Here is a 27,652-nt window from a genome sequence, read left to right on the forward strand (position 1 = left end):
ATTAACCGTCAGATTTTCACTAGGATTTGTGTGGGGTGGGGGGTTCAGATACAGGTGTGTGCTCCTTTCCCTGTCTTTGTGACCAAACCTGACATTTCCTGCCAGAATACATTTTTTAGTGTTCAAAAGATAGACTTCGCTCTTGAGCATCAGGGCAAAAAAGACATCAAGAACACAATTATATGAGAAACATAGTTTATTAGGAAACTTGACTGTAACATGAGAAGTTGTGATAAATTATATACTTTTATTTGGCTTAGAATAAATAATTATTAAGACTATACTGTCATAGTATTTGAACAGAAATCCGTTCTGACCTGAGAATCATGAAATGCTGAAAAATGCAGCACATAAAAACATACAATGGGCATACGGAAAAACATTGCAATTAACAATTAAACCAGCTGGTGCTCTTCATTCGTCGAACAATCCTTTTGGCACGAGGATCAAACTGGAACTGAGTTGTTCCATGGAAGAAATACACATAGCCTAGAAGTAAAATTTAATCCAATTATATTTCATAGGTGACTTTTTTCAGTGTTTCGGAAAAAACAATCCCCATTATAGACAGTCCATATATACCTGATATTTTTAATTTCCTTTTCATTAAGGTTAATAACAGCTTTTTGAAAAAAATTATTCTATCTATAGAAGCCCAAATATTCACATAAACACAGATTAAAGGTATGTTTCACTCACCATCTTTCTGGAAAGCAGCATCAACTCTGCCAATATTTCCAAAGTTGGAGACTATTTTCCTGGGATACCCATGATCCATGGATTTTTTCTTTTCATCATATCTTAGAAGAAGAAATGTCATTACAATTTGTGAAGAAGTGGACAATAGTTTGAAATTCAAAAGCAAATTCTTACATGCAGCTCTGCTGTTACTAAGAAGTCTCACAGAGATTAACTGAAGTAGCTTTTTAATTCTTCTTATTAAGTTTCTCTGAGAGATTTCTCTGACATTTGAAGATCCTACCTATGGTAAAGTTTGTTCCCAGGGATCTTGGAAACACAGCTCAGAAATTAATCATGTGTATTTCTGGACTAGCAGAGCCTTGGCCATCACTTGCACATAAAATGAATTTCTATTTCAAGGCACTGAATATCCAGTTCAACATAAAAACAAAACATAAAACTTCAGAGAAGAAGACAGTAGCACAGTCCTGAACCATAGCTGAATTAGTCTCAATGATAAACTTCTCAAACAAAATTGCTCTCTGAATATTTGTCATGAGCTTCAATTAGAAATACAAGCAACTTTAAAATTGGAGAATATTTATAGTTACTTCACAGAGGAATTCAATTACAACACTTTGCATTGATGGCTCATTTTGTTTGAAAAGTGAAGTAAAAGTAGATGCTATCACAACATCCCATAAAAAAGCAGCGCTGTTGTGGAGAAGAAGTGAGAAATCTACTAGAAAGCCACTCTTTTTTATTGGGTAGCTGTTTCATTCAGGAGAAAGTACTTATATTCCTGCTACAGGAATCTAATGTTCAGGAAAAAAAAATCCTGATGAAAAGGTGACATTTTCTAGCAAATGCTTAATTTTTTTTAAACTCCAAATAAACACATTTAAATTTCTGGAATATACCTGGTTTAAACATCATCCCACTCAAACTGTTTAGTAATACATCAGTCCCCAGGGAAATAAAAACATGCCTCCTGGTAAACAATCATTAAATCTTACCTCCAGTATCTGTCAGCTACAAAGAAGTATGTTTTTCCTGTGCTTTCATCGTTGTAAGCTGCATTAATTCTTTTAACAGTCTTCGGGAACCCCAAGCGATAGATTGGCTGGGGATAGCCACGTACTACGTCATATCCCCTGACAACCCAATACTTATCCTCTGAAAAATATGAGCAAATTTCATTTGTTTTTGCTAGTTATGAACAGCATTTACTTGTGTTTCAGATGTGTAGAAGACAATGTGTCTAGATGTCAGTATTATTCCTTTCAGTTTACTACTTTAGAAAATATTTCTAATTCTTACACTGGGACTACATCATGAAGATAGGGGAACTGGCTTTTGTTTTAAGAGTAAAACATTAGAATTATAAGATGTATTGGATAGAACTTTTCCCAGAATTAAAAAAAAAAATAATAAGGTATTTGTCTCGATAACAGCTTGGGGAGTGCTGGAGGCTGATGAGTTAAACCATTGACCTTGGGTTGGGATGTTGAATTTATAAAATTCCTGTAATGTGCTATTTGATTATAGAGCCATATAATATTTTGAAAACTAGGCAATGTGCATCAAATTAAACTATTAAGAAAAGCACATGTCTAATCAAAAAGTTTTGGTAATTTTAGATGCAATGAACATATTTGTTTATGGTAATAGGTCTTGCATGATAGTATTTGTATAATGAATTTATTGGAGATATTTAAAGGGTATTTGACACCTTTAAAAAGAAGGACTGATTGTGTTCATCGAACAATTTCCCTCTCATAGTAAAGTTTTCCAGACATATTTTTGCATTTTTTTTTCAAAATATAACAAACACTAACAAGAATATCAGTAACTGTAGCATAAAATGCCTGTATTTGCCAATTGAATTCAGTAAAAATCCTTCTGCACAAAGTGAAGTGCTGTTATCTGAAGAGAACTAGACCTCAAGAAGGGTAGCTGCTTTCATTACTTGTTTTATCAAGGCATTAACTATAACAGAGGGGCAAGTTTTCTAGATTGTGACCTCTGAAGATCCATTACAGCAATATGATCCTCTGGTTTAATTATTTTCAGAACTGTAAGATTATCTGTTCTATTTCCTTAAAAACATTTTAACTTCTGTAACTGCATCATTTTTTAAGAAGCAGGAAGTAACAGGTCAGAAAAAGTGAAGAACTTCTGGTTCAATTACCTTTAAAAAATAAAATTTCATCCCTCTCAATGTTTTCATAAGCAGCTTGAATTCCTGATGGTAACCTTGGCCAGAACAGGGAGATGAAATTGAGCTCTGTCTCTGTCCTTTCAGGATGCTTGCGCAGCATGTATCTGTTTTAGACAAAATTTATGTCATAAAATAATTCCGCTCCTATCAAAACTTCAAAATAATTATTATAGCTCCTGGAGTACAACAGAGGGAGATGGGTACTTGGATGTGAATACCCCTGTCCACTGCATGTAAAAGAAATTTAGAGCAAAGTCATTTGTAATTTTAGCACCTCAATTACATGCTAAAAATCAGGCAAATTGAATTTGAGACCTTCTATTTCTCTATAGGGCAGTAAGGCTCAGACATCCTCTCCCTGGCAGTGCTTTCAGTTCTGCCCCTGCTCCTGTACGGAGGATGAGGGTGGGACCCAGGAACACATTGTTTAGGGGTATGTGAGTGCTCTTACTTTGCTGTTCATTTGAATTGATTTCAGAGAAAAGTCTGTCACAGTGCTGGCCACAGTGGCAGAACAGCTGGAAAACAACCTATAAGCCCATGTCACCCTCCCTAATTTTATCAAATAGGGCTCTTTGGGTTAATGATCTGAGAACTCACTTCTGTAAATACATGGTGCTTTTCTAGTGCTTCTCTTTGTATTACGTTCCAAAAGGACAGTTTTCCCTCATGGATTATTTTTAAAATACTGAATATTTTGAAGAAATAATATGTACGCTTGTTGTTGTTACCTGCCCTTGAAGAAGAATATTTCTCCACGTAGAGTAGTAATAGCATCAAATGTCAAATTTGGGTCGCAAGCTTCTGGAGTTATGGGTCCTGTTGGTTGCACAGCAGCATTAGACCGTCCTGTAGGATGAATATTTATGATTTAGTGGGGAGAAGTATAAGGAAAATGTTCAGAAGGTCTCTGAGGACAAAGAAAACACTTTTTGAATGAAAAAGGATGTAATTTTAAAGTAAGAGTCTGTCATTAAATGCAGAATTCTAATGTTGATAAGACCAGTTTTGTTCATCTTTTCCAAAATGAGATTTTTGTGGAACTGGACTTCAGCTGAAGTTTGCTTCCAGGAATTATCTCTCTTTTGTTATCTATTTTTCAGAAACTGTTAAACTTGTCATTGGTGGAATATTAAATACCGTCATTTTACCATTTACCAGATTCACAAGTAGAAATATTAAATAAATACATATTTTCTTACCATTTACCAGCCTCCCAAATAGATATATTAAATAAATATATTATTTCTTACCATAGATGGCCTGAATTCCATCAATATCATCCTGAGGAAGAAGGAATTCATTTGGGTCGGTGTAGGAGTAAGTTGGATACATCAGTGCTCCAGGATCATTTGAATGAGACAGACCCAGTGAATGGCCAAGCTCATGGGCAAGAACAATGAACAAATTGTAGCCTGTAGGATAAAAACCATATGAAACAAGATAAAATCTGTTTCAATACTCGACACAGTTCACTAAAGGGGAAACACTCATGCTAAAATACACTAGAGGTACAAGAGAGACTGTAAGTAATTCTATTATCATAACAACTCCAAACCATTATGACAGAAGAGCTATAAGAGTATAAAAAGAATGTCTGGCCTTAATTGTGGACTCTGTCATTTCTCTAGTGTCCTTATGTCTGAAACATGAGCTGTTTCCCCTGCTATCACTTTAACTACTCAGATCAAGGACTATGTCCATGCTGAGGGATTGTTGGCAATAAACCAACAGAAAAAGAACTTCAAAACAAGCAAGGAGATTACAGTTTGAGTGATACTTAGGACACCCTAGTTAGCACAAAACTGAACTGCTAGGTTAAGAAAAAGAAAGAATTTGCCTTCAGAAGTCTACCAACTGATTTTCTTGTATCCAAGTTTTAGCTTTCCTCTGAATGAAAAAGTATTTTGAAGTTCTGACCTTAAAATCATTATACACTCTTATGACCTAAATATTTATATGCCATTATAAATGTCACTATGATCTAAAAAATCTATTTTCTGCAAGTTCATGCCTAAAAGAGTCAGTAAAAAACAACAAAAAAGGGCAAGCAATTATAAATTAAAGGCTCTGTCACTTTTGCTCACTTTTCTGCCTGTAGAAAGACTCATTAAATAGAAAGCATCACATGAGGTAAGGCTGTACGAGGTTAAAACTATAGAGATTCAGCTACGAAATGCTTACCTCTTCCATCTTTTGTCCAAGCTTCCTCCTCATCCATATGCACATCTCCACCAATATTTTCACCAGGCTGGAATGCATGAGCCAGCTGTCCATTGGGACCATCAAAAGGAGAATTGTCGCCGTGGTCTAAAGTGAAGAGGTAAAAAATGAGTTAAAATCTTAAATTACTTCTATGACTTCAGATGGGTATTTAATATCCCACGTTATCATTTTTACCTCTATAAGCAAAAGAGATCATTATATCTGCTTCTTTGTCCTCAACCCTTTGGAATGTCAGTGGTGTCACGTTGCTCCAGACACTGAGAGCTTTTCTGACTGCTTCATCTACATCAGCTCGTCTCATCTTTGGGGTGTAATTCAAAATCCTTCAAAGAAAACCCAGCACATAATATATTATTTAGAAAACAGTTGAAATTTCAGCATTTTAGGTGAAATATAATTACTTGCGAAAAAGTCAAAAATCTTAGACGTATCATTCATGAATGAAAATTAATAAATGCTTTGTTTTAGATACTGCCTTCTAAAGCATCTGTCTTCTTCCAGAAATCACTAAATCACTCCATATGTCCATACATCACGTAATATAATTCCTTCAGACCCTCCATCCCAAAGTTGGTGTGCTAGATTTATATCTTTTTGAACCAGATTAGGAAAGATTACCTGTATGTCAGATTATTTCTTTTCCATTTGGGATTCCCTGGTGTGAACACATATTGCTCTACATCAGGTACACCACATCTGGGTTTTTTCATCACCTCCAGTGTGTCAAGATCAGGTTTTCCAGTCACTTGTAGTCCAAAGAATGACTGCATTTCCTTGAGCTTTGCAGTAAGGGGGTTTTCACCATGGCTTCTTAAATGGGGATGGTGATCCTTTTGAAGGTCGTAGAAATTCTGTAGATAACTCTGAATCAGAGTTTGAAAAAAAAAAAGAGAGCATTGTGACTTATCAGTACTATCTTTGGTCACACTTAAATTTTCTAAGTAATCTTTAACTATTCCCATATGGACATGCCCTGTGTTTACCAGGACCAAAACCAACCTCTTTTCTTCAGTACAGCTTTCCTATAGTTTTCTGACTTTGTTGTTTCACTGATGAAATAGATCAAGAAATGTCTTGAAAATCTAATATGTACTATTAATAATTAATTCTACATTAATTACTGTGCTCAATTATTCTAAGAGCAAAGCTTACAAGAAAGCTTATAACTTTATAACAAGAAAACTTATAACTAAGGAAATTGAGGCTGGCAGTGAGACTCCACACAGCCAGGACTCCCACTGAAGCTGGTGATTACTGCTAAAGGGTCAGACTTGGTGAATCCTGCCTTTTATTTTTAGCTACAGAATATGATACTAGAAACTCAGGCCTTGCTACTAAATTTCCACAATTTTGTCTACAACAAATTATGTTGTGTCTATGTGAGTTCCCTTTTTCCAAAATATTCTATAAAAGATCTATTCAGCCAAAACATGGACAAATGTTCCTGCTTCAAGCAAATTTCCTTCCTTATGTTATTAAGACCAGTCATATCACAAGTCTCAAAGCACGTTCTGAAATGTAAATTGCTGCTGAGTTTTACTGTTGCTGCTAGAACTCATGCCTCGGTAGTTTTTTTATTATTTTACTGACAACACCAAAAGGGAAGTATACAATATTCAGATGACTTCTGGGTAAATAAGTTCCACATAATTTTCCCACATTTTCTAGGCTGATAGGAAAAGCTTTCTCTTGAAACCTCTGCAAAATGGTACATCTTAAGTTTCCAGCCATACTCTGTGAATTGCAATTATAGTTCTCTCTCAGACTTCCTTAGGTTTTCCTTAGATATACACTGAAAAAAATGCTTACCTCTACAAACTGTAGGGTTTTCCCTTCATCTTCTGCTTCTGGAGCCACAGGAAATGTGGAGGAGATGGCCACATATAGCGAGAGGAGAACTGCAAAGGTCTTCATCCTCATCTGAGGTTGTCTGCCTCAGTTTCACTCTCGAGCTACCGAGCACATTTCTCAGCTGTGTTTATATAGCTGATAGTAAATCAGTGACAGCCTGACTCATGCTGTATAATATCCTCTGATTAGTAAAAATGATGCATAGCAGTTTCATCATCAGGTAGTGACGCAAGGTGTTTAACTAATATCACTATCCTTATTTTACCCAAGCCTTCTGGTTTGGGCAATTTCATAGCATGTTTAACAAATAAGGAAATGTTTTTCAGGTAAAATGTGGAGTTAAATTTCATATGTTTATTTTGAATCATGAATTTAGACCATTTAGACCATTTAGACAAGATTTTGACAAACTGGAGAAATAATAAGAAATAACATATAAGAGCAACATAATCTATTTTATGATTATTAATCAAATTATGCTATGTGTGATACATATGATTTAATCTTAAACAGACTGTAGAATATTATGTTGCAATATGTAATAGCAAAGTACAAATGACAGTAAAAAAACCTGATCTCTTTTAGGAATAACCAGCAGCATAACTCCAGGTGGACTGTTATCAGTTATCTAACAGTTCTATCTAAAACAACCTTATGATGTTAGCAGAAATGAATGCTAAAATAATTCAATATTTTTAAACTGATATTAACAAATTCAGTCATGCTACTGGAATGCATAATCTGGGTTCCCATATGTGTGGTAGGTAACATTTCTACTCTTGCCAGCATGGATAAGGTCTCAGCTGCCATAGTGCGTTTGAAATCAAGCAGAGAAAGATGAGCTCTGGGAGGAAAAGACTTCATGAAGTACAACAGGAATTTTCATGAGTGTGGAAAAGGAAGATTAAAGTAACCATTTTTTATGCTATGTTCACTGTCTCGTGGAAGGAAGATGAGTGGAGCCATGATAAAAGCTGGTAAATATAAGAAAATTTTTAATAAAAATTTAGCAGTGTCCAGTCTCCAAGACTCTAGAGAGGTCTTACACAGCAGTGATTAAGTTTAGACATGAGGTTTGGGATTCAGCTGCCTGAGCATTAGTGTTATTTGAAATTCTCTAGGGAATACACCTGATCTCCAGCTGCCCTGAAAGGATGCAGGTCTCCATAGCACCTGTGTCATGGCAGCCAGCCCTGGGTGGGAGTCTCAAGTACAGGCAAATGAATAATGAGGTGGAATGTGCGTTGTTATGTTGTGTAGATGTCTGAAAGTTTTTTAGGTCTCCAAGCTCCCATTTTGGACTATGAATTCTAGAGAGTGATTCAACTGACCACATGACATGGACCTCTAGATGAGATGAACTGCTCTCTATACTACACTGACTCTATTGGCTGGGTCCCTAACAGTGTTAAGAGAAGTTTAAATATCCTGGACAGTGTAGACTCCTAAACTAAGGAAAACATTTCTAACTGCAAGCATCAGAGTAATTGGCCTGAAGGGGATGTGTGCTGCTAACTATGCAGGCTGTCAGGTACAGACTGGACATCTTTCAGGATGGTTTTCTGTCCTTATTGAAAGTAAAGACCCTCCTTGTAAACCTTAAAAGAGAAACAGTAAACGTTAGTGTGAGAGGGAGAAATACGAATAAATAACATTATTTTAATCTTGATGGGAAATTCTTCACTTACTTTCCCAAGCATCATGGAAAATAATGTATTCAGTGTGAGATTCTACACTCACTGTAGTGTAGCACCCCCAACTACAGCTAGGTTCAACAAAGCTAACACCACTCCTGGGGAAAGTAAATTACCTTATACCTTCCAATCTGAGTCACATAACCTGCCTGGAGTGATTGATTGAAGCTAATACAGGACACTTCAAATGCAGAAGCTGTGATTTGAAATAACTAGGAAAAGAATTCCTCAAAGGGTACAGCTGTTGTTGACGAAAGAAATTCAACTTCATGGTTCATAGTCCAATGAGACTTAATTATTGGTTGTTCTTAATCCATCTTGATTCAGACATGTACAAAGAGAATTTTGTATGTTGGACACTTCTCCAAACACTTGGTTACAACTCAAAAGATTCTGGAATTCATGAACTGCTGCTTAACTTCTCTAACTCTGTTTCTAAACTAGTCTTATTTCCCTGCAATTTTTTCTCCTTCCTGTGTTTCTTTAGGATGGTTTATACAGTTCCTGATTCACTACCTTCATTTCTTATTTTTTTTCCATAGCATGTAGTTAACCTCTTATTTCTTCTTTTTTCCCTTTTATTTGCTGAAGGCATCACAGACATGTTTAAACACATGCACACAAAGAAGAGAAGCACATTAATCAGATGTGTTCAGTGGCTGAGACTGGAAGATAAGGAAGTCATATGCTGTGGCTTTAATAGAGAGTTTCTTCTGCCTTGCAGATTTCTGTGAAGGGTCTATGGCCAAATTTTAATGTGATCAAGAGGATAGTGAGTTGGGCAGAGGGTAAGAGAGGACATGTAGCTGTTTTCTATGAAACTTTAAATAAATTACTTTCCAAAGCAGTCAGTGGAAGGACTAGAAGGTCCTGGATCCATAATCAGCTGGGGGAACTCTGTGTGCATTTGAGGAGTCATCAAGTGAAAAACCTCAAGCAGCATCAGGAAGAGGAAGCAGAAGCAGTGGCTTCCCCCTGTCTTGGGAATTTCCATGGTGTTGGGCTACAAAGCTGTGTCCCATTTCACCATCTGCATTGACTTCCTACTGCGTGTCCTTTGGCACAAGTCCCTTGAACTCACACTCAAGGGAAGGACAGGTTCCAGTCATCTGCTTTCCCATGGTGTGACTGCCAGCAAAACACCACCTTCTCCTTCTCAAGCACTTGCCTACACACAAAGGCTCAGATCCCAACAGGATGAGACATGAATATGCCAAAATTAAACTGAGACCTCCTCAGAGGAGCAGGTCTCATGAGAATTGTTACTGAGTACCAACTGGTGTCTGCACAGTTCCTCATTTTTCTTGCAGGACCACTGTGTTGCACGTGCATCTGACTGGCACTGTCCTGGTCTCTCACTAAACCCCATTTCTAGTTATTTTCCTATGTGAGTGGCTCTATCCTATCTGGGGGATCTCAATGAGAGCCTCTGAGGTGGGGCCAGGGGCTGGAGGCCCCTGTGTCAGTGGTGCTGTGACTGGAAAGACGCCAGGGTGCACACAAGTCCATTGGGTACATACGTATATGTGCATGCACCTACTGGGATACAAGCACAGCCTCACTGCTGGACCTGGGGTCAGGGAGCTGCAGCAGCCTCAGATCCATCAGGGTACCAGATTTGGACAACTCCAAACACACTGTGCCTGCCTGGAGTTTGCTTAAAATCATAGAAATTTAGAATCATAGAATGGCTTGAGTTGGAAGAAACCTTAAAGGTCATCTCGTTCCAACCTCTTTACCATGGGTAGGGACACCTTCCACTAGACCAGGTTAGTCAAAGCCCCCTCCAACCTAGTCTTGAACACTTCCAGGGAGGGGACATCCGCAGCTTTTCTGGCAACTGTTCCAGTGCCTCACTAACCTCCAAGTAAAGAACCTCTTCCCAAGACTTAATCTAAATCTCTTGTATTTTAAGTTGAAACCATTTGCCCTTGTCCTATCACTATCTGCCCTTGTAAAAAATCCCTATCCCTCTTTCTTATAAGTCCCTTTTAAGTACTGGAAGCCCACCATGATGTGTCCCTGAAGCCTTCTCTTCCCAGCTCCCTCAGCCTGTCTTCACAGCAGAGATGTTCCAGAGCTGCTTACATGGAAAATCTCCATGTAACCAAAGCAGAGAGGTGAACTTTACATTTACCTACCTCCAGCGTTCTTCAGAGGCAGCTCTTGTCTGGAACAAAAGCATCAGTGCCTCACTCACCCTGAATCACCCTTCTAGGTCTGGTACCCATCTGCTAAACAACTGCTAAGGAAGAGGAGGTGACACAGTTTTTATGACAGCGCTTTCAAGGGTTTTTCCAGTGTACACCCATGCAGTCCAGATTTGTGTCTCCCTGTATCAGCACACTTCTTCCTTGGCAAAACTGCACCCTTGTTCCTTGTGTTGAGACAAGAGACTACTCAAAATGTCCCTTTTCTAGGTTCTCTACTGTTCCTCATTCATTTGGTCTGCACAGGAATGTAAGCACTGCCAGAGGTCTACCCAGCAGTGTTTCCCTTTTCAGCATTAACTGAAAAAGACACTTAGGCAGAGGTGTTAAGAGGAGACATATTTCCCCAGAAGAATTTCCTAGCCTTGAACAATTTTCTGCCTCAGTGACTTCGATTTACTTTGTATCTCACTTACCTAGGGCTTGGATTTGACTCTTGAAGCTATTTCCCTTTTCCCCTACTATCTCTGGTAATGTGTTCTAATGACTTCTACCCACACCCCCGACTGAACAATGAAAAAATAAATTCACAGTGTGAATCGTAGTGGGGTTTCCCTAAATTCCCTAAATCAAGTCTCTCACCACAAAATTACTGTGGAAAAGGGAACTTTGATTGGTAGTTCTGTAATTTTATGTTACAAAAATGAAAAGTGGTACCTCATAATTCTAAAGAATTGTTTACTGTTAGCTATTTGTCACAATGATGTTTGCAACTGCTTTCTCAATGGCAGGTGACATTAAAAAGTAGTCAGCATTCCCACAGGAAGTACTTTTCTTTCCATTCCGTGCTCTTATGTATATCCTAATCTTCTAATGTCTTTGCAATCTATTTTGAAACAACAAAATAAAAATCTTTCTGCAAACCTAGAATATTATCCTGAAACAAGCTGTTTTCCTTGGAAGATGTCACTTTTCATGTGAAGTATAATGTGTCAAAGATGTAAGTCGTGTCACTGTGCAGCAATATTCTACTGATTGCCAGATATTTGCTTGAAGTTAGAGGGTTCATTATGAGTTTGCCCTTAATGAACCAATTACATTCTAATATTGAGATGAAACCACCAAAGACAAGCCTCCAAATCAGCTGTCTAGAAGTTTGCACGAGCGCATGGCTTCACGTCACCCAGTGTTAAACATTTCCTTTGTAGAACTGCTGTTGGCACTGCTCCAAGGGAATGATCAGTCACTCAGTTTACAAACCAAAGTGCTGTGCTGGGCAGTGTTAGGAGCACAATTCTATAGTCCAAACCACTCAGAAGTCCAAAGGCCACTGTGATAGGGCTCAGGATGACAGGTGCTGAATCAGTTGTAATTATCCTATTGTAGAAAAGCAGTTCAATGTGACCAGTCCCACACTGGGGCAGCGCCTGTGTTACACCTCAGTGACTTGCACAGTCTCAGACGTGGCATCATCAGTGATTTCAGTAAAAGAAGAAAGGAAGGAGTGCCACTTTCCATGCCAAGCACCTGTTTCCTGAACACAGGAAAATCAAATTACGTTCTTCATCTTTGCAGTTGGGCTGTTCTCTGGGATGGGAATTTGGTGTGTAGTGTCCAGGTCTTGATTTCCCTGATGGCAGATAAGGCCTTGGGATGCCCTGCAGAACCAACCTCACCAACTTGAAGTCCTTTGCCTCTAAACTTGGTGGTTATCACACAAGATACGCAGATGTAAAACTTGTCCTGAAAGACGCAGCAAGAAGGGATCAATGTCTCCACACTGCTCTACAAAATAAATCTGCATATTTCCGGGGGATCTGCACCATTTGGGACGTACTGGAACTCTTATGAGTTCACAGTCCCACAGTTGGATACCCACCACAAATGCCAAAACATCCTGTGAGGCAGCTGCTGCTTGTGAACCTGCAAAGGCAGTTTTCCTCCTGGCAGCCAGATGGAAGTTCAGTGGCTGCCAGGGAATTATCTGGAAACAAAGTGTGCTCCTTGGCAGTTTTAAAGTATTTTCTCTGTAATATCAACGGCAACTAAGACATGCATCTTTGGAGTTTTGAGTTGTCTTAAACACTTCTGAACCCAAAAATCTGCTGTTTCTGTCACCAAGGAAGGGTTTTTTCCCCACAGCATTTCCATTAACAAAACCAAGCATCTCGCTAGGAACAAATTCCTGCAAACAATATTTAAATGGGCTCATTTTAATCTTATTCTGTTCTGCCAGGACTTATCAGTTACTTTTGTCTGGTTTACTGAGGTGATAAAATCTCTGCTCTTAGTCTGAGTGTTTAAATCACTACACAATGTCATTCAGTTCAGGTCAGCACCTCAGACCTACCTTGTTTGATAAAATACTTGTAATCCTGACAAGAACAATATCAAAGGTCATTCCTCCCTTCTAGGCAGGATGAGTGTGTGAAACCAAGAAAACCAATAAATAGTAAGAAAAAGAACTTGAAAACCAAACAGTTTTTTTCCCGGGTTAGATAGTGTTGGGACTTCCTTGTATTGTGTCTGATGGTTGTGCTATGGAATCTTTGAAAAGGAAAAGGCAAATCTATACGTCCAGATGCAGGCAAAATGTCCTCCAAGACAAGATGGTACAAACCAAAATAAATGATACTATTATATATAAAACACAGAAGATAACAAAGAAATTCTTGTGATCTGAATTCTAGAGTCACATAATAAGCCGGTTCCTTGTGAAAAGACTGTTGTCTTCACTCAAGTTTCTATGCAAATAAGATAGAAATTTGCTAGAACGTCTGATGTGTTTAGAAGACTGAGAAAACTATAACTGAAATGCTTGGACTGAGTGTACCACAGACAATGAATGCATTTAACTCAGAGCCCAGGTCTCAAACTGTATCTTAGGAGAGTACAAGATGTTGAATACAAGTCAATCACCTTCAGTTCAGAAGCCTGTTTTCACTCAAATGGTAAGGTTGTCTTGTTAGTGGTACCAGAGATTTTTAAAATAAGAATCGTGAAGCAAAAAATGATACCAACATCCAACAATAAACCAGCTAAACTATATTAAGCCAGACAGTGCTAGAGTCAGCTAAGTTCTACTTCTGCCACAGATCTAAGGCTTCATATTCACAATTAGTATGACTGTGTGCACAGAAATAGGTAAAGAAAGAACTCCAACTAATCAAAATCATTAAAAAACAAAAAAAAAAACCCAAACCCAAGGAAGAACTGGTTGAATAAGTATGTGACAGCCAGAAAACTACAAAACAATCACGAAAGGTCTAGTACCAGCAAACTTTGTTCTGGGAGATATAATCTCGTCTGAAAGACAATATTTCCAAAGAAAGTTGGATAGAAGAGAGATAGAAGAGTTTATCCCATTTAAAATAATATGGTCTCATGCTGTTATCCACAATGGATGTGATGTGCAAGGTGCAAGGCAAAGACACCATAGAAGAGCATCAGCAGCAGGAACAACAGAAGAAAAGTATTCTAACCAGAACAGTTAGAAACTTCCTTAAGGAACAACAGCAAAAAAAAAAATCTAAAAAGTGTGAGCCAAGCTGTTCATGCATCTTTTTAACTTTCATTGTTTTAGCTGAGACCAATCAAAAAGCCATACCAGAAACATGAAGGAAATACAGAATTAGAAAACAAGAACAGTGCAAGGAGACTAACAAGAATGAAATAAACAGTACAGAATTATTTCCTGCTAAATTCAATAGAAACTTTTAAATTACAAGTCTTGAACCTGCTGCTCAGACCTTGGCAATATCAGACACTGACCACAGCTACCCATTTCCTTTTCTTGAGGTCCTGTGGTTAAACTTAATCCTTTTGACTTTAGTTCTGCTTGGGCAGCAAAACCTTGTTTGCCACCTCTACAGCAGGTGTGGCAGCAGTATTTGCAAGACTGACAATGCCATGATACATTTTTGGCCCTGAGAATTCTGATGAAGATTCCTCAGTGACTGGAGTGCCCCATTTGAGCAGCCCTGCTTCCAGGGGTTTTAAAAATGCATCAGAAAAAAGGTTACATAAAATGTGTTGCAACATCTCATTGCATTTTTGCAGTACTATTTTATGCATAAATAGAATACAACTGCCTTGTCCTGACAGGACTGGAGGCAATGGGCACAAACTGAAACACAGGAGGTTCCCTCTCAACATCAGGAAACACCTTTTTTACTGTGAGAGTGACAGAACATTGGCACAGGTTGCCCAGTGAGGTGGTGGAGTCTCCTTCTTTGTGCAAAAGCCACCTAGAGACTCAGTAGCCCACTCTAGGTGCCCTACTTGAGCAGAGGAGGTTGAACATGATAACCTCCAGAGACCCAACCAACCTCAGCCATTTGGTGATTCTGTGATTCGTGCAGAAGCAGAATCAAATAGAAGAGCTATTTTTTCTCAGCTTTTTCCCTTTTTGGGGGGGATGTTGTTTTATGTGGGAGAGACATTGGTGCTAGGAGAGATTTTGTTACATGCATGAAAGAAAGGATACCTTCTCTAAGACCTTAGATCTTGCTGGCTGTCTATCTGAATACTGTGGGCCCCAAGTGATGTCCTGCTTCAGGATTAGGTATATTATTGTCAACAGTATTGGACTAGCAGGTGGTTCCCATGTGCCCCCTGGGTCCAGAGGGTTGTGAGGCTGGCCACAGAGACCATCACAGACAGAAAACATGGAGCGCTTGGACAAATATGAGAAGGAATGGTGAGCCCACCCCATTGCTTGCCTCCCTCTGATGAGAATTTCTGTCCCATGGTGAAGCACCGACATGGAAAGACCAACAGTATGGAGGCCCTCAGGAGCTGCCCTTAGACACACAGCCCTCCCAGTACAGCAGCTGGCCCTGCACCCGTATCCCCAGGAACATTCACGTACCCGGAGCTTGCAGTCACGCCCCAGCTGCTGGCATTCAGACCTCTTAACCTCCTCAGCAGCCAGTCCAGCTTGAAGCTCACCCAAACACACATGGGAAGAGCTCGTCCACACATAAGACGTGATTTACTGAGAAGACAGGACCAAACGTGCAGGGCAGGGCCGAAGAAGCAGCTGACTGCAGCCTGTTTCCACGGAACCACCCCCTCTCATCCACTTACTTCTCTATTTTTCCTTTCCTCCCCAGTCTACCATTGGTAGATTGGTTCCTTCCATTTCCCTGCCTTTGGTCTTTCCAGTAATCAACTCAAAATAAATTTTGAACATTTCCACAGTCCCTTTCAAACATGACAGAATAAATTTTATAAAATCCCCAAATGCTCTTAGCCAGGATCCCTATCCCCCCCCAAGGTGAGGTGATGGGGACCCTCTCATTCACACATGGTGACGGATGTCCCTCAACTTATGGGCTGTCCCCAGAGAAAACTGGAGAGGAGAAGAGGCAGGGCAGGACTGTCTGGGTTTTCCCAACATGCCAGTGTGCCCCTCTGCTCCTGTGTCCGTGGAGATGAACCTTTGGTCACAGAATGGGTAGGGTTGGGAGGGACCTCAGTAGGGTCATCTGCTCCAACCTCCCTGAGAACACATTGCACAGGAAATGACATGTATCAATAAATACTTTAGGGTAGAATTCGTCACACTTAAATTTAGCCTGCTATTATCAGGTGTCCAACAAAAACTGCCTCTCCATTCAGTGAAAAAAAGAAGCACCTCAACCTTTCAGCACCCACTTCAGGCTGGGAGGGATTGCTCTCTGGAACTCCTGTATGTCTCACTGTAACTATAAGCACTAGGTAAATCTTTTTGGTTAACTTTGAAATGTCTAGAAGCGGTTGAAAGCAATCCTAGCTTTAGGAAGAGAAATGCTCCTCCTCATGGACTCCTGGCTCCATGGCAGGGCTCTGTGTAGGGTGATGTACAGCAAGAAGAGTGAAAAGAAGATGGTGGAAATAATAAAATCAATCACAATTTTGTATCAAAAGTAAAAACTTCATTGTCGTTTGGTAAGCTAGACAGCCTGATGTTAACTACATGCTTATGTACATATCAGTATGTTAAATACTGTTCTGGTATTTAAAGAAACACAGATTGTGTGGGGACTGACGTCTGCTGACTAGTGCTGAAGTACCTGCATATTCTATATATTTATAAAAGAAAAAGCTTTTCTGGCACAGAAACAGTACATTCTTTCTTACAGATTTCATTTTCTTAACATGGAAACCAAAAGTTTGTCTTTAGGAAGCGTGCAACTCTCTTCTTATCAAGATCAAACTCAAACTGCTTTCTTCCACTGAAGAAATAAAGGAAACCTAGGAAAAAACCAAACAAAAACCAACCCAGATGAATTATGGTATTGCAGATATAAAGATATGTACACTTTAACAACATCCTCAAAGAGCTCAAAGCAACCTTTGGATACATTTATGCTGCCAAGAGCATCTACTCCCAGGTGTAACCTCTGCAAAACATGGCACAGCAGCATGAGGGCACCTTCCACACCAAACCAGCCATGCACATGCTGCACAGGCTGCATCATGTATTCAATGAACCCCACAAGGTCACACTACAGAAGATGTATCCTGTGCATTTGTTCAGTGTAAAGTATCTGCTCTTACACACCAGCTGTGCTGAAACCCCCAGAAGGATGCATTCCTAGCCACCTGTCGGTAGGCATTGCACAGCCCCCAGTGGGGCACGGGGCACAGAGCACAGCAAGGTGTGAGCAGGTACTTGCTTGATGGGTGCTGCCAGATACCATGCAGGGAAGGAGAGGTCCAGCCTGGGCTAGTCACTTCCACACTGCTCTCTGGGAGAGAGATCTCTCAGCTCAATGTGTGAGACTTGTTTTGAAGGAAGAAGTAAGATTTGCTATGAAACAATTAGCATGCATGGGTTTGGATGAGCAGCAGATGAGGAACAAACAGGCAACTGGGAAGCTGTGACATGTGGCAGTGTGAATGTACCCTTGAGTCTAGTCCAGCATCTCCCTAAGTACCATTCACCCTCATGCAGGAGAAGCTGGTGCTGATTGTTTTGTGTCAGAGGGCCAGGCTGTGATAGCCTCGCTCGCAGCAGGTACACCTTACCTTGTTGAGATGCCACTGTCTTGATTTTTGTGGCATGATGTGCACATCAGCATGAATACAGATGCATCTGCCCCTTAGAGCTGGCCTTTCCAGATGTGCAGCTGTCACCAAAGGTGCACCATCATTATGTTTCAAGGGGGTGAAGTGAAGCATGGGAGTGTTATGTGACTGCTTCAGGGTCCTGCTGGTCATCCTGGGGATTCTGAGCAGCATGTAGAAATGCCTCTCTCTGCCCAAGCACTCTCAGCCCTATCACACTGAGCATTTTGTATAGATTTTAGTAAGAACAGCAACTCACTTTCATATTGAAAAACAGCATCAATCTTCCCATTAATTCCTGGAAATATATCTCTTATCAGTAATGGCTTCCTATCCATAGACTGACTTCTTTTATCATAACTGAGAAAAGAGATAAACAAACAGGAGTCAATGAAATCCGTAAACAACTCTTGATTAATTCTCTCAGCACATTATCTCCTACCTATCAACAGATAACCAAGTTCATTGAAGATTTTCAGTATTATTTAGGTAGAGAGACACAATTTGCCATAAATTCATTATTACTCTGTTAGCTGCACTGGGTGAATTTCTTCTATTTACTCCGCCTTAACATACATCTAAGAATACCTAATATTGGAACTATCACCATAAATCTGCTTTATGTTTTTTATGAGAGACCATGCCTCAAGGAGTGATAGATAATAGATCAAAAAAAAGAGTGCTTTCATGTTATATCTCTGTAAGAAAAGTTTATCAGGAAAAATCTAGGGGTTTTTTTCTGAAGTGATAAGCTATTTTAAGTCAATTTACTTAAGTTACTTACAGCAAGCTATTACATTATTAGTGAAGTGGAGTTTATCTATCAGTGCTGGAATAAGAGGGCTTGTGAAAGCTTTTCCCTTCTATAATTTGCTTAACAGGAGATTTAATGATCTAACTCTTCATCATTCAAGTTACAAGAGTTCGACCTAAAATGTTGAAGTCTAATCTTCTGCCTAAACTACAAATAAGTGGCTGAATAGTTACTCTGTGGTGATCTCTGTATGTACAATCATTTGGGCATTGTGGTGGAAGGAAAAAGAAGTTTTGTTCATCTGCAATACTTCAGGTTATTTACTGCTTCCACTACATGAGCACTTTCTTTGTTAGAAATCTACGTCCTGTAAGACAAACTTGAGCAGTAGGGACTGGATTGGAAAAAAAAAAAAAAATGATAACCATTCACAGCAGATAATTCATTGCAGTACATAGCATTTATCAGCAACTTTATGAAACTATCTGTTAGTAACTGGAAAATGGGTGACATTCTCCTTCTTACTCCACAGAAACATATTTGATAAAATAGTGAGCTTCTGCCTGATTTCCTGAGATGACCTGGGGAGCTGTATGATGGCTTTTTAACCAAGGCAGCTAAATGAAAACAAAAAACCAAACAAACTGTTAAATAGTTAAATCAACTAAAAGGAGAACTTACAAGTACTCTTCCACCTCCTTTCAAATATTTTTCAACAACTAGTTGTGACACTGAAAGAGATCACCAGAAGTGCCTGACTAATGCATCCTAAATCATGACAGGATATTGATCATGTGGTTATGTTTGTTTCTATTTATAAAGTAATACAGGAAATATTACCTCCAAAATTTGTCCGCTATGAAGTAATATGTTTTGCCCTCATTTCCATTATGAAAAGCTGCATCAATTTTGGTAACATCCTTTGAAAAACCCAGGGTTTTGAGTTTTTGGGGGTATCCAGGAAGTATGGTATCTCCCCTCACAACCCAGAATTCATTCCCTATTAAGAAAAGTTGATAACAACATGTTATGAGAGTCTTCTTCTGGAAATGACACAATCCTTTTCATGAAATCTAATGGTTACCTTAAAATGACCACTGTACTTGCAAATAACTGAAAATAGTTGTAGAGTCCAAAAAAATGCAATAATTATCCACATAACTTTTTTTGAAAACTGAAATTTCACTCCTTCTTCATACTTATATTCGTTTCCCACAAGCTTGGAAGAAGCAGGTGGTATCATTCTTAAACTCAATAGATAATTTCCCAGAAAAAAAGAAAAGTAATGACACTTATTCTGGGGGGGAAATTTTTCTATGTGGATATTAAAAAAAAAGATACATGTTCTTTAACTTGGATAATGCTTTTGTTATCTCTGTGATTGAACACACACAAATTTATTGGACTAAATTAAAGATTGTGGAATCCTACAGAAACAGTTTAAGTGATTTTGAAACCAGACACAAAATGTCAAGGCTAGTTGGGAATATAACATGTGAAAATAAAAAGACAACATTTTACCTTTAAAAATGACCATTTCATCTTTTTCAGAAATTTCATATGCAGCATCAACACCAGGTGGCAGCCGTGGCCAGAATGACGATATCAAATCAAAATCAGCTGTTCTGACTGCTGGATGTTTGCGCCAAATATGCCTCGTGTAAATACATAACAGGTTTTAAACAAAATCAGATATTCACACACATTAATGCATGATACCACATCATGGCAACAGGGGCAGTATATATCAGACTAAACTCAACCATGTACACTGAGTTAGTTATACTACATTCCCTGTAAAGTTGATGTAAAGACAGTTATTTGCATGGTGGGATTGTTCTCTTCTTGATGCAGACATCTAAAATAGGTCAGATGAACCCTTTTGTCAAAACATTTATTTCCCCTAATGCAGAAATTGAACTTAGAGGGACCTGGCTCACGTGGCTGGTATGGGGTAAGACTTTGGGAACAAAAGTGCACTTTTCCTTTCTTTTTATTATTATACTAAATCCTCACTACAGAGGCTCTTCAAGTAGGTATTTGTCAGGGCTGTCTCAGCTCTCTCAAAGCAAAGACACCGAAGAGGGTATGAAGTATCCCAGAGCTGGTGATGTGTTTTGCCAAACATGTTTTGCTCTCCCAGATGCTGAACACTTGGGACTTGTTTACAGCCTAAAGTGAAAACAGCCCATGTTTGCAGAGGAGCCATCTTTTCACCCTCCATTCACAGCAGCCCCTGTTCCAAAAGTCATCCTCCTCCTTAAACCTCTCTCTTTATTTCTCCACCACCCTCTTTGTTTTTGTTTTCCATCTCTTCTCCTGATTCCCTGTCTTGTCTTCCTGTCTAAAATGGCTGATATTCTGATTAAAGTTATTTTTCTCTGCTGTGGGGCATAATTTAAAAAGTGACACCCAGCTATTTTACTTCCAGAAGCTGACTTACTTGTCTTTAAAGAACATTATTTCTCCACGGAAAGTGGTGACAGCATCAAAAGTTAAATTGGAGCTGCAGCTGTTTGGCAATACAGGATCTTTTGACTCAGTTGGGTCTTTTATCTCAGTAGATTCCCTTTGATCATTGTTTGTGTTAGGAGATGGTCCTAAAAGAAGCAGTTTATGGAAGAAATTTTAGTGTGAACTCATTGAGGTATACCAATACACAAAAATGTCACTGAAAGGTATCCAAAGTCTTTGAAATTATAAGCAGTAGTTGATGAAAAAATCTGAATTACCATAGAGGTACTGTATGCCAGTAATATCATCCTGATGAAGAAGGAGTACTGAAGGGTCAAACTTCCTGTAAACTGGATACATCAGAGAATTGGGATCTTTGGAATGGTAAAGTCCCAGTGAATGGCCAAACTCATGGGCAGCAACATAAAACAGGTTCGTGCCTGAAAACATCAAATAAAACACATAATAGGAGACTGGTGTCTTTTTATTTGTCCTGAAAAACATGGAGCGCATAAGGTAGGTCAGAGGCTTTCAGAACTGCTTGCTTAAGCAAATGAAATTCTTGTTGGAAATTCAGTTGGAGATGAAATTCTGGTCAGAAGTAAAAATAATGGAATTGTTATAGCAGAGTACAAGGAAATAGTCTGTAGATCCTGCAGAATTCAGTGTGGGAGAAGGACCCTGGGCCAGTGCAAGTGAGGTAGCTGTGAGGGAAGAAGTTGGAGGAGTGGAGAGAGGGAGGGCCCCCTTAAAAATAAGTCTCTCTCCGGTGCATGGCAGAAGCTGAGTTGGGGACTTAAACTAGAAGCTCAGAGGTTTTATATAGCTATGAAACCAGCTGTCCAGTGCTCCTTCAAATCAGCAGCAATTTAAACACTTCTTAAAGAAGAGAGGAGACAGACACTGCGCTCTTGATTCCATGTGCAACTTTCTTCAGGAATGATTTGGAGATCTTAATTACCTACCCTCTGTGCTTTTGGTCCATGTTTCATCCTCATCAAAGTGAGCATCTCCACCAAAGTCCTTGCCAGGTGCATAGGCATGAGCAAGGGAGCCTCCTGGGCCGTCAAATGGGATGAAGTCGTTGTGAGCTGAAGAACAAATCCCATACAAGCTGACTGGGGGTTCCTGCACACATTGAGCAGCACATAGCAGGTATAGATCCAGTGAGCTACTGGCAGCTCCCTATATTTTCTTCCTCTCTCTCTTCATCTGCCTCTATGCCCTCCCCCAAAGTCTGTCAAGAATTATAGCCATAGCACCTAGAGCAAGAACTGTGTGTTTCTGTCTGCTTGTTCAACTGGACATTGAACTTCACATGTGCTATGTATGGGAGAAATCATTCCAGTTCAACTGCTCCTTATACTGCAGCAACTTGGCAATTACTCAGTTGCATAAAGATTTACCTCTGGCTGCAAAGGAGATCATTATGTCTGCATCACCTCGGTCCTTCTTGATGAATCTCAGTGGGGTCACACTGCTCCAAACACTTAACGCCTTCTTGATCACTGCATTGACATCTGCTGGACGCAGGTCCGGTGTGTAGTTTACTATCCTTCAAAATATAAAAAGAACCAGTTGTGTTCTTACCACTCACCCTGTATTGCACACTGTCTTGACATGAAGAATTCCATTGTGATTACCTGTATGTCAGGACTTGTTTTGTCCATTTTGGCTCTCCTGCAAAGGTGGAGAACCCAGCTATGTCAGGGAATCCACAGCGGCGTTTCTGTACCAAGTCCAAAGTGCCAGAATCCAGTTTCCCTGTCACCTCCAGCCCAAAGAATTCTTGCATTTCTTTTAATTTTTGGGACGTTGCACTGTCACTTTTCCAAACAAAAGATTCCCCATCCTTCTTAAAGCCATAGTAATTTTCCAGGTACTTCTAATGGAAAAAACCAAACCCAACACTTAGAACAACCAATAGTGTTAGCTTTTGTAGCTTATAAAGTATTATACAAACACCAGTCAGTCATAAGCCTTTGGTACTTTTCTTTCTGTTCTATGACAGCATGGATAATAGTTTGTTAAAGCCTGTATGAATATTTTTCTCTTAATAGTAGTTTTTTTACATTGTATTATCACTATAAATATTTTGTAGCTATCAAAAATACTTTTAAAATTAGTATTTGTTTAACAAATTATTTTTTGATAATGTGCCCTCCACTTACCCTGTGCCCTAGGGTTACCTAGAGTCCTTTAGAGGAAGTAATTGGAAATACACAACTGAATATAAAATTTCAATAGTTGTATCCCATTTCCCTACATTTTAGATAGTAATAATTCAGAAAAAAATGCTATACTTATTTCATGAAGAGTTATGTTTCATAATATTACACGTCACATAAATAACCACATTTCTACGTGAACTACAAACCAACCCTAGACTGACTCAGAAGTTTAATTATTTGTAGAATTAACAGAGTGAATGAATGCATCATTGGATTTAATTGATCTCTTAAAAAAAGTAAAATAAGATGAGTTGGTGCTAAAGTAGCCTTTGTCATCACAGTACCCCCCTCCATTCTGAGAAATATTCAATCAGTTATTTATTCTACTTGCTCTTTGGCTGCTCTATACTGGTTACACAGACTGCCGTGGATGCTCAACAGTAGCTAAACATCTCCCCAGAGGTCTGCCTTCCTCACCTGGATAAGCTTCAGGCCTTCTTCCTTTGTCTGCCTTGTATCTGCAGGAAAAGCACAGGAAAGTGCTGCACATAATAATAGGAGAAATGGGCGATTTTCCATTCTCATTTGCACTAATCTTTAGAGAGGTCTTTTTTGCAGTCTTCCACACACCTGCTTCACCTTTATATAGTATTTGTTTGCTTTATAAAGCTTTCCAATCCCTGACTCATTGATTCTCACAATGTCTAGCTAGCAACAGAACATGAAAACAAGGGTTTTGCCATAAAACAGATCAGTGCTGTCTTTCATCCGGTTCCACCCTTGTGCAGGTTTTGCAACATGGAAATATGATTAATGAGAAGATAATAGACCTGTAGATCTTTTTAATAAGCTTATTAACCTTTTAATTGTTAAAATGTAGTCTAACGCTCCAAAACTTAAAGCATATCTCTTTACTGCTTTCCATTCGAAGATAATATTGATTTCAAAAGGGTTGTTGAAGTACCTAAAGTGACAAATATTCACAGAAGGTTACAGGACTGTAGACTACAAACAGAAATTAGTTTTCTAGGTTTCTTTTTTTTTTTTTTGGGGGGGAGGGGGTGGGTGGGTGGATTTATACCTTTTTTTTGGAGGCTATTATAGTGCCACCATCTTTCTCTTTGATAGAGTCCTGTCAGTGTTTTAACTCCTTGCTTGATGAAGCAATGCTTTGTTTATGCAGTTTTTTTAAAAGAGTTTGCACCTGGATTAAACATTCTTTTTTTTTTTCTGCAGGAAAATGTGAAATTAACACAAATAAATGAAAATACTGTTTCCAGCATATATAAAAATTATAAAAATTGAGCCAAGACATTTTCATGTTACTTTTATTCAGCAGTTTTTTCCACTGTTCTCAGAGAATTGCCCAAAGACTTTGTATTTCACACTCTCCTTCTTTGATACTTACTATAAGGTTTTTAAAAGCGCTGAGGTTTTCTGGGTCAAACTCTTTGATGGCTGTTCTTGTCACAGAGAGGTTCCTCTGTTCTCCATTTCTGCCATTGGTGGTAAGAACTGCTGACACTCAACAGCAGGTTCACTCTAGATTGGGTCCACTTTTCCTCCATGCCCACTTCTGCTTGGGGCTGACAGAGGATTTTGGGTAAGCCTGCAGTGCAGGTGGGACTTTGAATGTGCAGAGAGATAAACTCCCTTCCACAGAGCTGGTGGGATAATAGACATGTGAAAGGAGAGGTTATAAATATATTGTGCACTTGAGATATTTGCTGAAATAATTTCCTGCTGAAGAGCATTTTGTTGGTACCAGAAGGATCCCCAGAGCACAGCATGCCAGTGGCCATCCATAGGCAGGACGAGAGCGATTGCTGGATCTGGGCAGCTGAAACAGGGACTGTCACCAGCAAGTCTGGTGGGACTCCACAAAGGTTATCTGGTCACTGAGGACTGAATTCCTACCCTAAGAGCAGACACCTACCTGTGGCATTTCCACTGGGGAGAGAACCCCTCCCTAGACCTGGAAGGATTTGGACAGGCTCTGGGAATAACCTAGAAATGGGCCAGCTGAGCTGTCAGGAAGCAATTCCCTGAGGGAGATTTTGATAATGGCTCCACTCACACAGTTATTTGAGGTGTACCTGGGTGGGTGAGATGAATCTAAAAATTGGCTGCAGAGTTCTCCTGTGCAGCTTAAATACTTCTCTACAGAAACAGCTTCTGGTACTTACAGCTCCCCTATAGCCTTCCAACTCTTTTTTTTTTCTCTTCCCTCAGTGTCTCTGTGTGTACTAGAAGGAAAAAGTAACTTTCCAGCCTGTAGGACTTAAATTTTCATTGCTCACCTTTGTCTCTAATGAGAGGGGTATTGGAAGCCGTCAAAACCATCTAAGAATGTATTGATGAAATTTTTACGGTTTTCTAATTATCAGCCTCCTCAAGGACATACTTTTGCTACTCTGTCGACCTCTTACTCACTTTTCTTGTTACTATTCCCCATTTCCCTCAGGACATCATTCACCTAGAGATCAATCATCTAGAATATGCTTTGTGAAGAAAGTTCCATAATCACAGAGATCTTCTTTGATGTTGTTCTTTGAGGTGACTTTATCCAGAAGTAGCACAATATATAATGTCAATCTCATTTTGGATTAAAGAAGTCAGTGTGAAAATTGCTATGTTCTCCTTTTTTCAACCTTTAAAAGTGTCTGAGCAAACTCCTAGGATTACCCTTATCTCTACCTCTTCTGGAATTAATCTTCTGCCTTGGATGCATTCCCATAGCCCCACCCTAAGCTAGCTGTACCCGAGAAAGACATATAACTGACAAGAAGTGTTAAAGTTTGCTCCTTTCTTTTGGCAAGGTTATTGCTAGTTCACAGGTTATGTATTTTAAAACTAGTGAGTATGTAGTATAGAGAAAAGAAAAAGAACATCTCATAGAGCCTCAATAGGATCAAGCTAAATTGATTAGTTTAATTACTCAGTTTGAAACTGCACCTCTCTGCTGCTTTATGTATCCTCAGTGTCCTGGCCAGGCTGAACTCTGGTAGCAGTGTAGGACCCTTGGATAACACCTGGAAGAGAAGGTCTGTGCATGGGAATCTTCTGAGCTGTAAAACGGCAGCTTCAGCCTGTGCTGCCATGAACATTTCTTAACTCAGTGCCTTTGGCACCTCCTTCCCGGCTGTGCTGCAAACCCTCAGACCTGGCAGCACAAACCTATCCTCAAAAATGTCTTATTGCTGACAAAGTGAGTGTGTGACCTACTTCTGGCTTTTATATAAAAGTTGTGAGTCTCCAGTATGGTAATGCTGATTCACTGACACCACTCAATGTTCCAGTCAGCTTGCACATGGGTCACCCTCGCTCTCTGTCAGTGAACTCATTAAGGGGTTTTTGCCTGAGATTTCATGTGCAGGGGATTGGGTCTAGGTCAACTGTTGTGCAGTCAAGAATTTTAGATGTAATAGGTTCTTTTTTGTGTTTCTAATTTGCATGCCTGCTCCTGGATTCCAAGGAAAGCTCCTATTCATACAGGACAAGTACTTGAAATTATGTTTATGGATAAATTTCCCCTGCTGGTACCCAAGAGGCCTTTAATTCCAGGAATCATTTATGAGTTCTAACAAAATCCTGGTTACAGGAAATCTTCTCTTTTTCACTAAGTATAGACAGGCAACTCCAATATTCCTATTTCCAATGTTTCCAACGTCATCTGAGCTACGTCTTTCATTTGCCAGGAATTTCATTGCTTTTCCCAAACCGAAAGTAGTGTTCTTTCATTTCAAAGTTTAACACATTAACAAAGCAGAAATACACATAAAAACTCCATGGTTTGCACATCTCACTAGTCCCCTTTTCTATGTGGAATCCATGGCATGTTGTCATCCGTTTCTGCTCCAAGCTACACTTGCTAGATTTTTCTTCACAGCTAAATAAATATCACTCATTTTTGATGTACTTTGAGTTTAAGCTAATTAAAACCCAGAGGTGGAGGGAGTATTTTGATTTTGCTGTTTCCTGGATGTCATAACTAAAAAAATAGTACTAACCTTATGCAGGAGAAATACTTTAATCTAATGTGAGTCATTGTAAACAACAACAGTGTTCTGCTTCGCTGTTGCTGAAATGTTCCTTTTGCTTCCTCCTCAACCACTTTCAAGTCTCAGCCAACAACCAGAGCCTAAAGGCCTGGTTTCTGAAGGTAGACTTCACATACAAGAAGGTGTCTAGTTAGGATATCAAAGTATGTAGGCATTTTTAAAAGCAAAGAGAATGAATCCCATTAGTTTTGTACAAACAGTACTCACAAGCACCCTGCCTAAGCCTGGAGGCATCTAATGTCCTTGGAGTGAAGTTTCTTCAGGATAGGCTATGTACAGAGCAAAAGCTATTGAAAAAGACACTGGAAAATGCTGGGGCAACCCCAGTTTTCCTGT

The 27,652-nt window shown here is 39.3% G+C and overlaps 2 protein-coding genes across 4 annotated transcripts; both read right to left on the minus strand.

Moving 5' to 3' along the window:
* Window positions 1-208: 208 nt before the first annotated feature.
* Window positions 209-15,823, minus strand: LOC125322130 (interstitial collagenase-like). 3 transcript variants are annotated; one of them, XM_048295734.1, is made up of 11 exons: window positions 15,734-15,823; window positions 6,938-8,577; window positions 5,747-5,991; window positions 5,303-5,451; window positions 5,087-5,212; window positions 4,156-4,317; window positions 3,634-3,751; window positions 2,873-3,006; window positions 1,698-1,857; window positions 700-800; window positions 209-489 (listed from the first exon to the last, which is right to left on the minus strand). In XM_048295734.1, exons 2-11 carry the CDS (start codon window positions 7,046-7,048, stop codon window positions 389-391), a joined length of 1,407 nt encoding a protein of 468 aa, XP_048151691.1. In that variant the 5' UTR covers window positions 7,049-8,577; window positions 15,734-15,823; the 3' UTR covers window positions 209-388. The 3 variants fall into 3 exon arrangements, with proteins under 3 accessions (XP_048151691.1, XP_048151690.1, XP_048151692.1); XM_048295733.1 differs by having other exon boundaries at window positions 15,694-15,822; XM_048295735.1 differs by lacking the exon at window positions 15,734-15,823 and having other exon boundaries at window positions 6,938-14,938.
* Window positions 15,824-16,454: 631 nt separating this feature from the next.
* LOC125322156 (stromelysin-1-like) lies at window positions 16,455-23,919 on the minus strand. Its single transcript, XM_048295753.1, has 10 exons — window positions 23,733-23,919; window positions 22,728-22,969; window positions 22,491-22,639; window positions 22,050-22,175; window positions 21,363-21,524; window positions 21,074-21,230; window positions 20,152-20,285; window positions 19,471-19,630; window positions 18,136-18,236; window positions 16,455-17,060 (listed from the first exon to the last, which is right to left on the minus strand). Exons 1-10 carry the CDS (start codon window positions 23,838-23,840, stop codon window positions 16,960-16,962), a joined length of 1,440 nt encoding a protein of 479 aa, XP_048151710.1. The 5' UTR covers window positions 23,841-23,919; the 3' UTR covers window positions 16,455-16,959.
* Between the last annotated feature and the right edge of the window lie 3,733 nt (window positions 23,920-27,652).

Source organism: Corvus hawaiiensis, chromosome 2 (assembly GCF_020740725.1).
Source record: "Corvus hawaiiensis isolate bCorHaw1 chromosome 2, bCorHaw1.pri.cur, whole genome shotgun sequence".
Classification (NCBI taxonomy): domain Eukaryota; kingdom Metazoa; phylum Chordata; class Aves; order Passeriformes; family Corvidae; genus Corvus; species Corvus hawaiiensis.

Bases quoted from the DNA above. Each gene is read 5' to 3' on its own strand.
- LOC125322130 (XM_048295734.1), bottom strand. From the start codon at position 7,048: ATGAGGATGAAGACCTTTGCAGTTCTCCTCTCGCTATATGTGGCCATC. The intron at 5,992-6,937 runs GTAAGCATTTTT...ACTCTGATTCAG, and splicing joins AAACCCTACAGTTTGTAGAG to AGTTATCTACAGAATTTCTA. The intron at 490-699 runs GTGAGTGAAACA...TTTTACTTCTAG, and splicing joins TGCTGCTTTCCAGAAAGATG to GCTATGTGTATTTCTTCCAT.
- LOC125322156 (XM_048295753.1), bottom strand. From the start codon at position 23,840: ATGAGAATGGAAAATCGCCCATTTCTCCTATTATTATGTGCAGCACTT. The intron at 22,176-22,490 runs GTAAATCTTTAT...TTTGTTCTTCAG, and splicing joins GATCTCCTTTGCAGCCAGAG to CTCACAACGACTTCATCCCA. The intron at 21,525-22,049 runs GTAGGTAATTAA...TGATGTTTTCAG, and splicing joins ATGGACCAAAAGCACAGAGG to GCACGAACCTGTTTTATGTT.